Source organism: Stegastes partitus, unplaced genomic scaffold, assembly GCF_000690725.1.
Source record: "Stegastes partitus isolate 25-593 unplaced genomic scaffold, Stegastes_partitus-1.0.2 Scaffold685, whole genome shotgun sequence".
In the NCBI taxonomy this organism is placed as follows: domain Eukaryota; kingdom Metazoa; phylum Chordata; class Actinopteri; family Pomacentridae; genus Stegastes; species Stegastes partitus.
This window is the reverse complement of record NW_007578416.1, coordinates 184,494-200,464: the sequence shown is the minus strand read 5'-3', so window position 1 is coordinate 200,464 and position 15,971 is coordinate 184,494. Positions and strand designations below refer to the sequence as shown.

At 39.0% G+C, this 15,971-nt stretch overlaps 1 protein-coding gene across 1 annotated transcript in view; it reads left to right on the top strand.

Annotated features, from left to right (window-relative positions):
* Nucleotides 1–15,971, top strand: part of necab2 (N-terminal EF-hand calcium binding protein 2) — a 198,025-nt gene that overhangs the window by 3,985 nt on the left and 178,069 nt on the right. The window contains exon 2 of the mRNA XM_008290582.1: nt 1,599–1,623. Within this exon, the coding sequence (XP_008288804.1) occupies nt 1,599–1,623 (25 nt within the window). The remainder of the gene's footprint in view (nt 1–1,598; nt 1,624–15,971) is intronic.

The window sequence follows — 15,971 nt, the reverse complement described above, 5'->3', positions numbered from 1 at the left end:
ATGTCGACATGTTGGTAGTGGTAACTTTTTATTACTTTAGTTAAGTTTCCTCCCCAACTTCAAAACCAAACTCCTATGACAGTTAGGACTCCGTTCTTCTGAGGAAAACATGGGAGTTTTTACGTCTAGAAAAGATAAACGTCTCTGTACTAAATGTGTAGACAGTGCTTACAGTGGCTACACCAAACGACACATTAAAACAGAATTTAATTACATTTAAAGTATTAAGTAATGCTGTTCCCCAGGGTTCAATACTGGGTCCTGTTTTCTTTTGTGTATTTATGCTTAGTGTAGAAATACAGTGTCTTGTTATGCAGATGATACACCGCCGTACCTAAACATGTGAACTGCAATTGAATAAGAAAATGTTTGCTGAAAAACTATTTAAATTACTTTAAATGATTTGTTGCATCAATTCCATTGGTTTAAAGTTTTACATTAGTGCTTTTGTTATGGATCACTGTACAGGGGGGGAAAAAAATTATTGTGCCAGACAAGAGGGGTTATAGTCTAAGAAAGTTTAAATTTGAGTGAAAAAAACTTCAACCTGAGATTAAAAAATCTTAAATTTGCAAGCAAAATCGCAGACATTTTTTGACCTTAAAGTCAAGAATTCACAAGAGAATATTCAGAAAACTCCTGTTTTTTGTCAAGGATCCACATCACTTCATGTTGCAAGATCGGATGACTTATAGCACGAATGCTGCCGCTAGTTGGATATTACGCCTGCAGTGGATGACAAATTTAAATTATACCTCATTGTCAGATTTGGTGCTAAAGAAATGCTTGTGATTTCAGCCCAGAATCACTGTATTATAAAAAGCCTCTAGACTTTGAAAAGACATGTCCATGAATCGGGCCTATTTGGAAGAAAAAAACATACTTATTTTGATGAGATTTTGTGCATCAGCAACCACAGCTCAGTGGACATTTCAAGGTCATGCTTCATGTTGTTGGACCTCCTCACTAAAATGTATTTGTGGCAGTTTCTTTCTTGCAAATTTACAACTTTGTCTTCGAAATTCAGAGCATTTTCTTGTAATATTACCCCCTCCAGCTGCTCCAATGGCTTATACGACTGACATCGGCCACTAAACTGGTCTAAGCAATCAACCACTAGCCCATACTTATGCTGCCATAGCACACCATAGCTCATCTACGATACAAGAGCTTTGGCCAAAGGGCATTAAGCATCACAGGAGACTTTCTCATGGTGGCACTTTGCTTGCTAGCTAAATTCCCACGATCCTCTCTGCCTGCCAACACAGAACTACCAGTAGTCTGAGTGGTCGCTACAGTGTTAAATGATAGGAGACTCCACCTGGTGGCACAACCAGGTACTACAGCTGATCTACATCTTCTGACATGCATGTCCTATGTCTTCAACCTTGTTGGCTAGTATACATTTAATCAGTTAAATTAGTAACTGCCATCAATAAATTAATCATTTACATCCCTAATCTCTAATGTTAATCAGTCACCACAGTGTAACTTTCCCAAACAGAGGATTTCTTGCCTTCCTGTTTATGCCTCCTGTAGCTCAGTGCAGATTCCTTCAACAACACTAACTGCGCTGTTTTTCTTTTTTCCGTTCACAGATATTCAGAAGAGCTGACAAAGACGGTGAGTGAAATTATTCACTATCTTAATTGGTCTCTGTAGACCTGGCGAGAAAACACGTCTGTCAGCGTTGGTTTGTGTAACGTGTTTGTCAAGCAGAGCGTTCGGAGACGTGTGGTATATGTTTTCATCCGTCTGTGTTGCCGTTTACAGGATTCACAGTTTTGTACGTGCACATATGCTGCATTTATAAACTCAGATAGACTATATATCCATCAAGGAAGCTTTTGATCCACATTTTATTTCGTGCCATACCCTTGAATGACTTTAACCCTGTTGTTTTAATTATGCAAACAAGACTAAACTCGTTCTCAAACCATGAACATGAGGGAACAAAATGCATTTTCTTGTTTGCAATGTTCTTGTGTAGTTCTGCACTTGTATTTTTTTTTAATGGAGATGTATACAGATGCAGATTATCATTTAAACATTTTATAGCTCTTGCTTTTTGGTGATATTTGGTGTCCATTTAGGTGTTTCATGGCTCGCACAGCCGCTTACTGCTACAGCCTACTGATGCATCTGAATGGAATTGTGTTTTCTCAAGTAATGGAAGTGAAAATGTCGACTATAGGAAGAACTTTGTGGTGCTTTGGCAGACGTATGCAAGCTCTGACTGTTTTCTAGTCCACAGTTGTTTTAATACAGTTTGCATCTGCAGTTTTTGGAGACGCTTTTGTTACAACAACTTGTTCCTGCATTATTTGGTCGTGTTTTTTTCCCCCTCACAGGCGATTTTTGTTTCAATGCAAACGAGAGATTTATTGTCTCTGAAGGCTTTTGTGAAGCTGTGGAGTGTTAAACCCTGTCTGTCTGCTGTCTGAGCCGTCGCTGCTGCACTGTGCTGTATTTTTAGCTTGTTGGGGCATTATAGTGTTTTCAGAGGGGAAAGTTTATATCACTGTGTTGCTCTGCCAGCGAGCATTGTGTTTGTACCCCGTGGCATTTCAAGTGCTGCTATTTTCTCTTTCGCTTCATCTCTACTTCTTCTTCTCGTCCTGCTTTATCATCTTCCCTCCTCGCTTGTTTTAACCAATCTCCCAAAAAAAAATTAACTAATGAGGAAACAGCACAAAAAGATTTGCTTAATAGCAGCCAGATGGTCATTTGCTCTTCCAGTCTCTGTGTGAGTGTGAAAGGATTTCTCTGCTATCCAAGCTGATTACGTCTTTGCCGTCTCTCCAGCACAGCCACAGTCCCGAACTGCATTTCTGTAAAGAGCATATCACTTTAATGCACCACCACAATTATTCATTTGGCCGCCGCTGAGTCGTCTGTATGAGCTAATGCTCACTGCTGAGGACCAGCAGACACAAACAATTTTTACTGAAGATTTAAGTGCTGTCATCATCGCTGTGGATGGCATTCGTGTCTCGCCTGGAGTTACAAACGATTGTGCCTTTACAACAGACTGTAGCATCAGCTGTCAACGTTTTTAAAATGCTTGCACAACCTAATTACAGACTGCTCTGATACAGAACATCAGCTAAGACAAATTTACATTTTCATTTCACGCAGCTCTCATCCAGAGTTGTGTTTGCGTCTCTCACTCTCCATCGCAAACAAGCTGTCGGATTGTGTGCAACTTTTCTGATAGCTGTCTCAACAACTCCACTGCAGCCGAAACTGTCTTTAAAGAGGCAGATACGAGTGTGTTCGGCTGAGCTGCTGCAGCACCAGAGACTCGGCGAGGAACAAAGATGGTGGTTATTATGGAGAAACGCTGTTATTTGATGTATGGAGGGAAAGAACCAGTGAGCAGAAGCTGAAGATGGAGCTATTTTTACCCTCCTCCTCTTCGTCTTCTCTCCTGGGAGAAGACCGGGGAGCCGCTTTAATGAGTGGGGGAGAGAGAGGAGAGGGAGATGCTAACGGGGGAGAGGAGAGAATTGTTAAAAAGAAAAGAAGGTGCAGGGAGGCAGAGATTGACAGGAGGGGAGGCGGGAGGTGGCAGAGTCTAACAGGGAGAGGAGGCTCGGAACAGAGGAAGAGGAGCGAGGGAATAGGACACGGTATCAAATATATGACAACAGGCCAGTAAATGAGGTTTAATTGGGAGAGTTCTGTCTTCATATTCATGGTGCAGATTTCAGGGTCGGCTTTCCTGCCCCCGAGCTGCTGAAGCAGCATCCGAGGAGTGTGTGTGTGTGTTCACCCACATGTACTGCAAATATAAGTAGCACACAGAGTACAGAGCAGTTTTTTGTGAGTAATACCAGAGCCCGCCTCAGCTGGTTGGGATGTATATTTATGTATGTGTGTGTTTGCGATTATCTCGGCCGATATTGTTGTGCAGCCGGCGGAGTGTTACAGCTGCCAATAAGCCTCGGACAGACTTGCATCATTTGTCAGCACTTAGTTTACAGTTTGCACTCGCAGCAGCGCCTCTAATAGGCCACAGCCCATCAAGCTGCTGCAGTTTGAGGCTCGGAGACGGGACGCCGTTTTAATGGCGTGTTTTCTGCAAATGCTGACTGCATGAAATCAAGGGGGATTTCTTTAAAGTTACACATTCAACAATGAGCTCAAGTTGATTAACCCTCTGCTCCTGTTATGCTTATACTGGCTGTGGACTTGTTTTCACTGCAGTATAAAGTCCTGCACCTCTATGGAAACAGTATTTTTTGCAGCATAACAAAGTAGGAAAGCTATAAAAGAAAAAAATTTAAATAATAGTTAAATCAACATGTGCATTATTTTTCTGAGTGCCCACAAAACTGGAAAAAAAATGTTGACTTAAAACACTATAGATGTTTTACTGTGTACATTTTTAGTTTGTTTCCATGCTTGTTTCCTCTCAGGTCCGTGCAAACACAGCCTGCAGTTCAGCTGAAAAGGAATTAATTATTTTTTTGCACATGACCGTTGGTTGTAGGTGAATTAATAATGACTTTACAGTTGCACAGAGTAGCACAGAGCTTTTTGTATTTACAGAATCTGGTGCAAACGGTTTATTTTTGGCAAATTCTTAAATGAGACATGTAGAATTAACTGAATTTAATGAAACATCACGATTTTAATATTTGATTTGATTTATTTTTCCAACAAAGGACATGAATAGTGAGAAATCATACAATTATTTCTGTTTTTACGGTTTCTGGATCTGATAAATGGTGTCGTTTTCGTAATTTATTACAGATAACTTTCTTCGTTTTTCATACGTGGAGGTGGGTTTGAGGGTCCGGATGGTTAAATTTGTTTATTTTTGCAACAGAATACATGTGTTCAAGAACATTTTCATATTCTTTGTACAACATTTTAGCTGGATGTGGCTTGAAAACAAGGAAAGTACCCTCACGTTGTAACACGTATCTGGACTTGTTTGCCTGTTAAATTATTGATTCAAGTCCTCCCAGAATTCAACATGTTGAGTGAAAGCTTTAGGTTTTTGTTTATAAATGGACAGTTAATTTGTTCATTTCGATGCAAAATAATCAGTGCAGCACAGATCTTTTCCTCAGCAGACACTCTGATTTACTTATGGTGTTAATGAATGCCTCTATTTGATTTAGTCACCCAGTGAGACAGCAGGAATAATATCAGGCTCCACTAGTTCATCTAACACAAGCCTGAATTATCAGCTGGGAATCCCTGAGGTCCCCCAAAGCCCCGGGTTTACGCCATATCATTGGGTCCATATAATTTGATTAAATGCAAATTTGTTGGAAATCTGCACCACTGGAGCAGAATATTAACTCAGACATGTGCTCAGTGCTCCGGCTTATTTTTTAAGAAGGATCTTGTTTCAAAATTTTGTTCATGTTGAGGTCATTTAGTGGAACATTTTGTCCTTTTATTTTTACTGTTACACAGAAAACATCTGGAAAGTTGGTGTCTAATCACCATAGAGGTCATTTAGACTGAACAAATCATTTAATTAGTATTTTAAAATTGTATTTTTTAGTTTTTTACAGTGTAGCTCTTGGTAACCTTGGCCATGTACAACAGAACAACAGTCTGCTACTCTTCAACGCTTAACAATACGGTCAGATTTTTGGACTCTATTGAAAGGTCAAACATAGAAGTAATCTAACGCATACTCAGACTCACTATCCGCTGAGAAACTGAAGCATAAAGATGCTTTTTGTCCACTCGTGTGGACGTTTGTCAGAGTAGCAGCACCGTTTCTGTGAGGACGTTATTGATGAGTGGATTATTGAGGCTCCACAGGTGAGTCGAGTCAGTTTTCTAATTGTTTGTCGCCACTAACAGAGGTGTTGATTGTAGCTGCTGTTGTCGTTGAATCTTGAAATAATTTGCACATATGGAATCTCAAGAATCGCAGCTTTCCAACGCTGTAAGACATGAGTGCCCACAGGTGTGTTGCAGTTGTAAACTTAGCATTCGTTTAACTGCAACACACCTGTGGACAGTGAGGCTGTTTTACATATTGGCAGTTTTTCCAAGAATTCATTGCATTAAGGTTAAAACAGGGGTGTCCAATCCTGGTCCTTGAGAGCCCCTATCCTGCATGTTTTAGATGTTTTCCCTCTTCCAACACACCTGATTCACATGATCAGCTCATCATCAAGCCTGATAACGATCCTGATCATGTGAATCAGGTGTGTTGGAAGAGGGAAACATCTATAACATGCTGGATAGGGGCTCTTGAGGACCAGGATTGGGCACCCCTGGGTTAAAATGTCTAATATGAAAAAGTTGAGCAGTGGAGGCTGTGATGTGTTTCAGAGCACAACATGATGAAACATCACTGTGATCATTTACAGACACTTTCTGCATGTTTCTCATATAAAGACTGAAAATCTTCCTGAGGATCAGTGTTTATACAGATGTCTAGTAGTACAGGAAAACTTGTGAAGGCAGATGAAGTTTAACTTAATGAATTATAGTTTTGTTGTGAACAAAAATGTAAAGTGAATGTAGCACACAAATTGTTATTTTAACGTATCAGAAGGATGATTCATGTAAAATGACGTGATGCAAGTAAAAAATGTAAAATTATTTAAACTTAAAGAAACTCACAGTCTCTGGTTAAACCCTTAATAAACTCATCAGAGTTACATATTAAGATTTTTTTTTCCTCTTGAAAATAACGACTTTGTGCCTTCAAATGAGCTCAGATGTCCTTGCCTCAGATGTCCAGCTCGAGCACACCAGCTCACCCACGACTCTGCTTAAATACCGTTAAAGTACAAAGCTACACGTGCCAAGTTATAATATTTGGAGTAAATTAGCCAAACGTGTAGGAAATTCTAAAGAAGAATGATGCAGGAAGTCTCACTCTGCCAGCTGACTTGATTGGTTCTTGAGGTTTGTGATGTATAAAACCCCGGAAATCTGAATCTGTGTTTTTGAGTCTGTCATCGGTTCACTGCAGTTTCAAATCAGAAATGCTCAGTTATGGTGCTGACTTCCTATGTGACTCATGATGTGTCTTCCAGTGTATGAAAAAGACCATATGGACATGTTAACAATGTTAAAAACTTAATTTTAATTAGAGAGGAAAAGAAGAAATTAAGCAAAACCTGCAGTGCAGAACTCCTCCATCTAGCAGCAACATAGCTAACATGGGCTTTTGATTTTACAGTTTTATTTTTCTCTACAAGCTAGTCCCATTTGTCAATATTTATTAAACTAATCAACTAATTTCAGCTCCAGAGTGTCGGTTGGTTGCAAGTAAAGAGGCCCAACAGCACATTTCTAGGCAGAGTTCCTCCTGTGCGGTTAATCCAGTAATGATCCACAGTCTTCTTCAGTGTGACTAATTACTGCTGTGCTTTTCCCACCACGACATGCCAACGTGTCCGCTGTAAACAAAAGCTTCTCTTTTGTTCCGTCCGCAGGTTTTGTTTACGTTTTGCAAACCTTTACAAAGGGAAGCGTCTTGTTAAAAGCCCTGCACGCCCACGCCGGCTAATTAGACCTCAAAAGGCCTTTTTGAACAGAAGACATTTCGACGTGTCACAGCAGGAAAAGCACAGGTGTAAATAATCGAATCCGTCACGGCTGAGTGCCATTTAGTTGCCCCAGTTTCGGGGTTCTAGTGCATTTAATTTTCACGAAAATGTTATTCAAATTTTAACCAAATTTCTTGGAAATCTGACAAAGAAAATGCAGATTGAAGCGCGTTTCATCCACCGACTGTTACGCATCAGAAGTTAGTTCAGTCAGGTGTTAAAGCGCTGCAGAAGAAGAGTGCTGAGTGACTTTTAATTAAAACACAGCAACCACAAACAATGTAAACCATGTCGAAAACATCTCCGTCATGCTCCAAATCCGGTGTTCCACCTGCTGCTGCTTTTTGGTTTTTCTTTGGCAATTTTTCACCTTTTCTGTATCCCAAAATTTGCAGTGTTTCCATTCAGGTTTTCAGTTGTTTTAGTGTTTCAGTGAACAACATACAGGCTGAGTTAAATGTCCAAATGTCTGCTGTAAAAATACACGATTTACCGTTTTAGTTAGTGTCTGAAAATAAAATGTATGCAGTGTAGTGACCTCAAAAAGCCCCACAACGGGTGGTTTGTGTCTGAATTTGCTGCTCATAGTAGATAAGATGAGCCTTTATAAAACGAGACCAGCCATCATTAATCCCACAGTGGGGACATTTTCAGTAGAACCGACCCAAGCTTGCTGAGTTTAGTTATCATGGTGCACTGACAAGTTAAAGAAGAGTAGCCCTGCAGAAAAAAACAGTTAAAGCAAAAGGAGCAAGTTGAAATAGTTTGAGTGCAGCTTCTTAAATGTGAATATTTTCTGATTTGTTCCGTCTTCTATGACAGTAAACTGAATATCGAAGCAGGCGAAAGCAGCAGATTCTGTGCAGTGGCAGACCTGCTACCAGTAACAAAGCAAACGGAGAAAATAGTCGAGAAATGGAAGTAATTAGGGATGTTGAAATAAAGTCATTATTTCCTCCGATCTGAGTCATTTAATATTTACTGTCTGCTGATATCCGACACCATTTTCCCAGATAAAATACATGCTGAACATTGTAAATGAGCTGTTGCAGCTCTTATTGTTAAATACTGTAATGATCAGAGGGGGTGGATAGTTTCATGTTTGTGAGCATTGTGGGAATTTAGCTACTAAAGGGGCTCCATGAGCACCAAGTCTTCTTAAGCTTAATGACCTCTGATCAACACACCGTGCTCATTATCTAATTTCATCCTGTATATAGAGTTCATTTCTTTTTGCTTGTTTATTGTATATAGTGTTTGCAAAGTTTTTTACAAAGTTTTTATTGTTCCAAGTTCTTATATTTTTGCACAAGTTCTTATATTTTTGCACTGAAAGGACTGCACCTTCGTGCAATAAACAAATCTGAAACTGAATCTGAATCTGAATCTAAGGTGTAGGACTGGACCCGAATAGCCGAATATCCGAATATTCGGTCGCTGTGCTGGTATCGGGATAGCAATTTTGATCTCGGAATATTCTCTGAATAATTATAAACTATTCAAATTTACAACACAAGCGTGACAGCAGATGTTAACAAACGATCAGGCTCAGGTTCTTGCTGATCACCTAAAAATAGCGTCTTGATTCTTAGCTTGAGCTCTAAACATTCCTGGAAGTAGTTATTAGTTGCAGCTCTAATAATAAGTGCATGAATGAAGAGGTGATTTTTTTTTTGACAGCGCTCAGGAGAGATCTAATCAGAGTGGAAATGGAAACACCTGTGAAAGTGAACCTCGGTCACCTCGTTTAATTAAAGAAAAAAAACTTTTTCTACCACACTGTCACGTCTGGCTCGACAACAAGCGACACATGCAGGGATTCAGTATCTGTGCTCTCATCAGTTACCCAGTAGATGCTTTTTTTATTTTTTATTTTCTTGCCTCTCGCCTCGTGACTCATCAACCATCTGCTAATTATCATCACTGTGTTTGACATGAAGACCGAAAGCAGGCAGAGTTTAGGGAGGCTTGTTTATCCGCGCTGTCAGAATTACAACATTAGAGCTTAAAGCAAACAGGAGGCTGCAGCTGCTTGTGCTGGCTGCGGCCAAACGCCGCTCGGTTACATTAATTAAACTCGCTTCCTCGTTTTGTTTGGATTTTGTCTGGAGAGTCGCTGGTGTTCTCCGCTTCCTCCTGTCAGATCAACTGTCGATCTGCGAGGGATTTTCTGGTTCTCTGCTGGTTTTCTGTCATTATAGCCGTCGCAGCTCGAGCTTGTGTCTGAATGTAAATATTGAATGAGAGGGAAGCTAATTCGGGAAACCTGCTAGCGACGCATTTACCTCCATGAATTTTGATTTTGGGAATCAGCAGGCAGATGTCGCCCAATTCGGTAGAAGTGATCTCCCATCATTGTTCAGTTTTAACACAAAAAAGTAAGTCAGATAAGAAAAAAATCACGAACTGCCGTCTCTCGATGTATTTTAAGAAGACCTCAGTGTTAGTGTGTAGCAGTAGAAAGTGGGTTTATTTGAGTTCTTCCATTTGCTTGAAACTTCTTTTTTTTTTAAATCATAAATTCTGGTTATGTAAGTTGGTATCTGGGTCCAACAATGAAAGATATACACCATATTTAAAGAAGAATAGATGTGTTTTCTTAGTTATATTTGGAGAACCATTGAGAATCCCCAGAGCTGTTTGAATTAGACTGTCTGGCAGTATTATCGTTTTTGTGGTACAGCTCATCGGGTATGAAAGCTTAACAAAAAAAATAACTGTTTGAACATTTGTATGAGTGCGTTTTTCATGTTAAAAGCAATATATATGTTTGGTTTTGTATTATTGTGACATGTACAGTCGTCCTCACATGTATTCATCCCCTTCCATTAAAGAAAAGGCAAAATTCACAACAGTCACTCAAATAACTAGAAACTGAAAAAGTTATAATAAATGAAAATTTGCTAAATTGTAATTTAGTGTAGTATAGGACATTGCTTTTGAATTGTGGGTGAAAAGAATAATTAAAAAAAACAAACAAAACTGTCCCAGACAAATCAGAGCACTTTGCTGATGAGCAGTGGGCCAAAATCAAAACACCTGTCAGCAGGTGTAGAAGTCTGATTGAGAGTTACAGAAAACCCCTGATGGCAGTGATTGGCTCAAAGCGTTGTTCAACTATAACGATAATTTCAACTTATTTCAGTGACAGCTGTTTTTTTTACATATACTATACTATACATTTGAGGAGGACTGTAGCTACGTGTGGTTCAGAAAATATCAGTAGTTGACTTCTGCATTATTCATTTTTTTGTTAATGTGAGCTTGAATGTCAGACTTTTCATAACATCTTGATATTTTTTGCATATTTCATCTCACCCATTACTACACACAGTTTTCATCTATTTATCCAAGATTGTAGATTCTCAGTTAATGACAGAAAAGAAATAACAATAAAAACCTTCAGGCTTTTGTCTTTAACAGTTCCTGAGATGTTGCCGTTCAAACATCCATCCATCCATCCATCCATCCATCTATTCATCCATCCATCCATCATCTATACCCCACTTAATCCTCACTAGGGTCGTGGGGGGCTGGAGTCTATCCCAGCCAACTCAGGGTGAAGGCAGGGGACACCCTGGACAGGTCACCAGTGTCCGTTCAAACATAGCCTTGAATATTAATTCCCAAATAAACGTGCCAGAAGTGGGACAACAAATTATCTCAGAAAGTATCTGATACATCGAGCTGAAATTTACAGATTTGAAATGAGATAAAAGTTTCAAGCAAATCAGAGGTGGTCAATCAGAAGGCGTTTGAGATGGAAAAACCCACAACATTCGCTGATCGGAGGTCATTTAGCCTCACAGACTTTGTCATGGTGGCCCTTTACTGGCTACTTGTCCAATATTGCAGCTTCTTAATCAATGACATGATGGGAACTAACTGTGAAGATTTCAGAATTTATTCTTCAATAGTTAATGAGATACTGTCTCAAATTTGTGAAAAAAAACAACAACATATTTTTAATAGAATTACGTTGGAAAGTTGATCTATCAAGCTACAATTCTGCAAATAACTATAAATATCTACATTTCACGCTGTAAAAATTCATACAAATCAGAGATGCTTGAGCAGAAATGGTTATAAAAGCTTGATGATCTGAGATGAAATGGCTCATTTATATTCTACATTTATATTTAATTGCCCAATTAACATTCATCAAGCGGTCTATTGCCCTCTGCCATACAGTCTGCTTTCACAAAGTTTCTGCATTTTCAGGTTATTTATGTTTGATATTATTAGGGTTGTAGTTGCTGGTTGGTTTACGGCACTGCTTTACACTGAGACGGGTTCTTGACCATAGAGCAGAATATCGAAACTTTCTAACAATCTCAGCAGAAACTGAAAATGTAGAAGCTTCGTAAAAGTAGAATTTATGGCAGAGCTGTTATATTGGATCCTACAGATGTTCCCATAAAATGCTCTGAGTGTAAATTAAAAGTGTGAGCGATGCTCGACCGGCACCTCTAACTGCTTCTTTACTGTTTATTTATCAGCGTCTCCGTGCCGTACTTGATGAATGGATCAGGCCTTTTTGTGCTTCGATCGCCGCCACTGTAGCGGTGTTGGCACGCTGTCATGGTGAATACAGTACAGCAACGTGTCGTGTCTTTGTTGGAAAGTTGTTCAAGTCTGAAAGTTGAAATTTAACTGCAGCAGTTAGTCATCAACACTTATGTGTTACTTGACTGATTTCTCATTCTGGCACTTTGGGTTCAGTTTTGTGTCCTAAGATGGATTCTCACACTGTTGCAATGGTTGTCATTTATATTTCTTGATATTTTAAAAGACTTTTGAACTTATAAATGTGACATTTTAAGGAGAAATCAACAGAATCTTCCCAATATGTACAAACGTTGGCATCAGTTTTAGCTTATATGGTTTCTAGCAGGAAGATTGACACATTTTTGACAAATAGCAAACAACGGTGTTGACTTTAAAAGCAACAGAGAGCCAGTTTGATATTAGCGGTGTCGCCTATTTAACCCTCTAAGGCCCAAAACCTGCCAGCAGGTTTAAAAACCACGTCATCTTTAAAAACAACGACAGACTTTCAGCATTTATCAGAGCCACAAGCTATAAAAACAGGAAGAATTTCTGTCACTTTGCAGTCATCTCACATGCAACTTGCAGTTCATTTTGGAAAATTAAGCAGCTCTAAGCTTGATAATTTGCAACAGATCCTTTAAAAAACAAACAATTCTGAGCTCCCTGGTCTAACGATGAAGCCATGACTGACTCAGCTGAGCCCAACAGTCACTTGATTACACATTCACATTGTAGTTTTTTTGACTCCACTTTTTTTTTTTTTTTTTTTTTTCAGTTTTGTAAATGATAAAAAATGAGGCTTCTTCTCTTCTTAATGATTTATGCCATTATAACTGTCTTACTGCACAGAAGACATTCCTGAGTTCTCTCTGTTTATTCATAGTTTTGCTGTTTCCATTGAAGACTTTATATTAAAGTGAAAAATGAGCCCACAGTGAGTGAAAATGTGACGGGAGCAAAAAACATACAGAAACTGCTTGAGCTTTCAGAGAGTTGACATTTGATATTCATAATATACAATTTCTAGACCACTTTTCCACATTTTGTCCCATAGCAACCAGGCTAACAGTCTATTCTGGCTGATTATTGTAGCTCAGTAGCTTGCAGAGTAAAAATGTATGTATATAAAATACTGTTTTGATTTCATTAACCTTCAGCAAACATTAAAGTACAAAGATCATCAGCTGTTTTTAAATCAATCTTCTAGTGAAGTATTTTCCTCCTTTAAGCTTTCGCTCTATTTGCAGAAATGTACATGAGTTTGTGCAGCGTAACAGATACACAGTCTGAAAAACTTACAGTTCTGATAAATAATTGATGAAACTAAATACTTAAAGCGACTTCTCTTCACCTGTTGGAGGTGTGTGCTCATGAGGTGAGGCCTACTTGCGCTGAGACTCGGCGACACAACAGCAAAGCTTTTACAGGAGCACAGAGATGAAGGTGACAGACGGGAAAATGTGGGCGAGACTGGAGGGAAATTACTAATAAGTAGTGATCAAACAGACCAAAATAGTGGGAAGGAAAAAAGAAGACGAGGAGCAAAAGAGACTGGAAGAAAAAAAAAAAAAAAGAGTCTCGGTGTCAAAGGAGCAAAATATCTAAATATACGAGTTGAAGGTGAGGACAAAGAGAGGAATCGCTGCATCGAGCGAAAAACAAGACATCAGTCAGCGGAGGGAGGCGAACTGACAAGTGGCAGACATGAAGGAGAGGCAGCGGGGAGGGATGAGGAGCTGCAGACAGACAGACAGACAGACAGACAGACAGCATGATGGGATGTACGGAGCATTTAGTTCATGGTTTATTCAACAGCAGCTGATTCACTGCTGCACAGGTCGTAAAAAGAGGCTGGATGCATCAGATCTCTGCTAACCGTCTGCTGCTCCAACCCCGTTTGAAGGTCTCGGCACTTTTAACGCGTAAAGGAATGTTTTGGCATTTTTTGGGGGGGAAAAAGATGTTTATTCACAGTGTTTCTATGAGTTAAAGGAAAGGACTGAAACCTCTGTATGAGTTAAAAGTGATAGTTTTTAGATAGTGCGACACAGATTTTATTTGCAAAATGAGCTGTAGGTTTGTGGGAGATTTAAAACGTGACGCTGATGGAACATTAACTCATGAGATGGTGTGAAGTGAGGCAGCATGAATTTGTGAAACCATGTAAACGCTGCACCAAGATGTGCTGTCCTATCCAAAATGACACTGCAATTTGCTAATTGCATTGTTTTAAATTGAATTTCAAATCAGTTACATGTAATTCAAGGGACCTATTGATGCACGGCTGCAACAAAAATCGGATTTTCTGAGTTCAATAAACCTTTTAAGTTGCAAATGATGCATCAGCTGAATATTATGTGTAATTTAAACGTACATTTCTGTGTTAGTTAATTAAAAAAATGTATTCAAGTTGATGTAACTTAATGAAATGAGTTCGATTACATTTTTCTTCACCTTGAGGTCAAGGTTTCAAGCCTGTACCTACTAAACAGCAGAGCAACTTTACAATATTACAATTTAAAAGCTTGTTTTCATAATTATTGGTCAGTAATACTCGAGAATTCATTGTAAAAAACATGAAAACACCAGTTGGAACAAGCTAATTTAATGAGTAATGTGCTTCAAATGTGCAAATATAAAGGAAGTGGTTATTAGCATTATGTTTACTTGCAGAGAAAAAGCTAATTTCCTCCTGATTTAGTTTGTTGGTTGAACAGAATTTCTTAGAAGTCGACTTAACTCAAAAAAAATCAAACAAACTGTAGCGTAGTGACCTAGAAATAGTGACCTTCACTGTGTTCATAGTTTTTTTTTTTTTTTTAAATGCCCAACAGCTCTTAAATATGAGCAGTGAATGACTGGTAACTCAAGTAAAAAAAAGAAAAAAATGTGTTGAATTATTTGGAATTTAATTTCTAATCTGACCTGCAAAATGTTGATTACTGAGCCTTAATGTGTTGTGTTGATATGTGAAAGTAGGTTTAGTGTTAAAAAAACAAACATTAACTGTGTTTCACCTAAAAATGCAGTTAGATTAACACTGAAACTGAAAAAATGCCTCAGAACTGGCCGCTGTTCGTAGCCTTGTAGTTAAAGGACAAGAAGAAGACTTCATTTGCAGTGCAGCACTTTAAAGGTACAAGTGGAAGTCAAAGTGCTTCACACTTAAAATAGAAAAAGTGCACAAAGCAACACTTGGAACAAATGGATAATGGAAAGAGGCAGAGAAGGGCAGACGAGGACGAAACAGTTCAGCTGGAAGTGTGTTAAAATAACAAGGTTTTAATTTAATTTTTGGAGTGACTTAAGGTAGTCCTTCACAAGTTTGTTTCATCCAAAGAGAGCAGAGTAACTAAAAGCTCTTTCTGTGGACTTCTGGGGAATTTGAGACGACCTGTACCAGACGATTAGAGAGATAGAGTTGCATTACAGGAGCAGGATCTCCGTTGTGGTATTCATCTTCTCATCTAATTCACCATAACAAAATGAAATACTGTGTTTGTGAAAATACCAAACCAGACCGTCTGAGTGCAGTGAATGTGTCGTAGTGATTGTAGTGTAAAGACACCTGTTCTTGGAAGGTCCAGTCACTGGTGAATCAGTACTCCTGGTTGTAGCTACACCATGAGAAAAGTTTATTTAAAAGCACAAGTCAATATGATGCAAGAAAGTTTCCAAGTTATTGACTATTCCTTGGACAATAGTTAAATCCATCAGTAATGATTGGTAGAATTATGGCGCATGCTGAGAGTAGGTCGTCCTTAAAAGCTGAGTGTTGGCTCAAGAAAGAGGAAGAGCCACCAAGACACCTATGACACCTCTGAAGGAGCTTCAACAGCTGAGATGGACGAGGCTGTTCATACAACAACTGTTGCCTGTCCT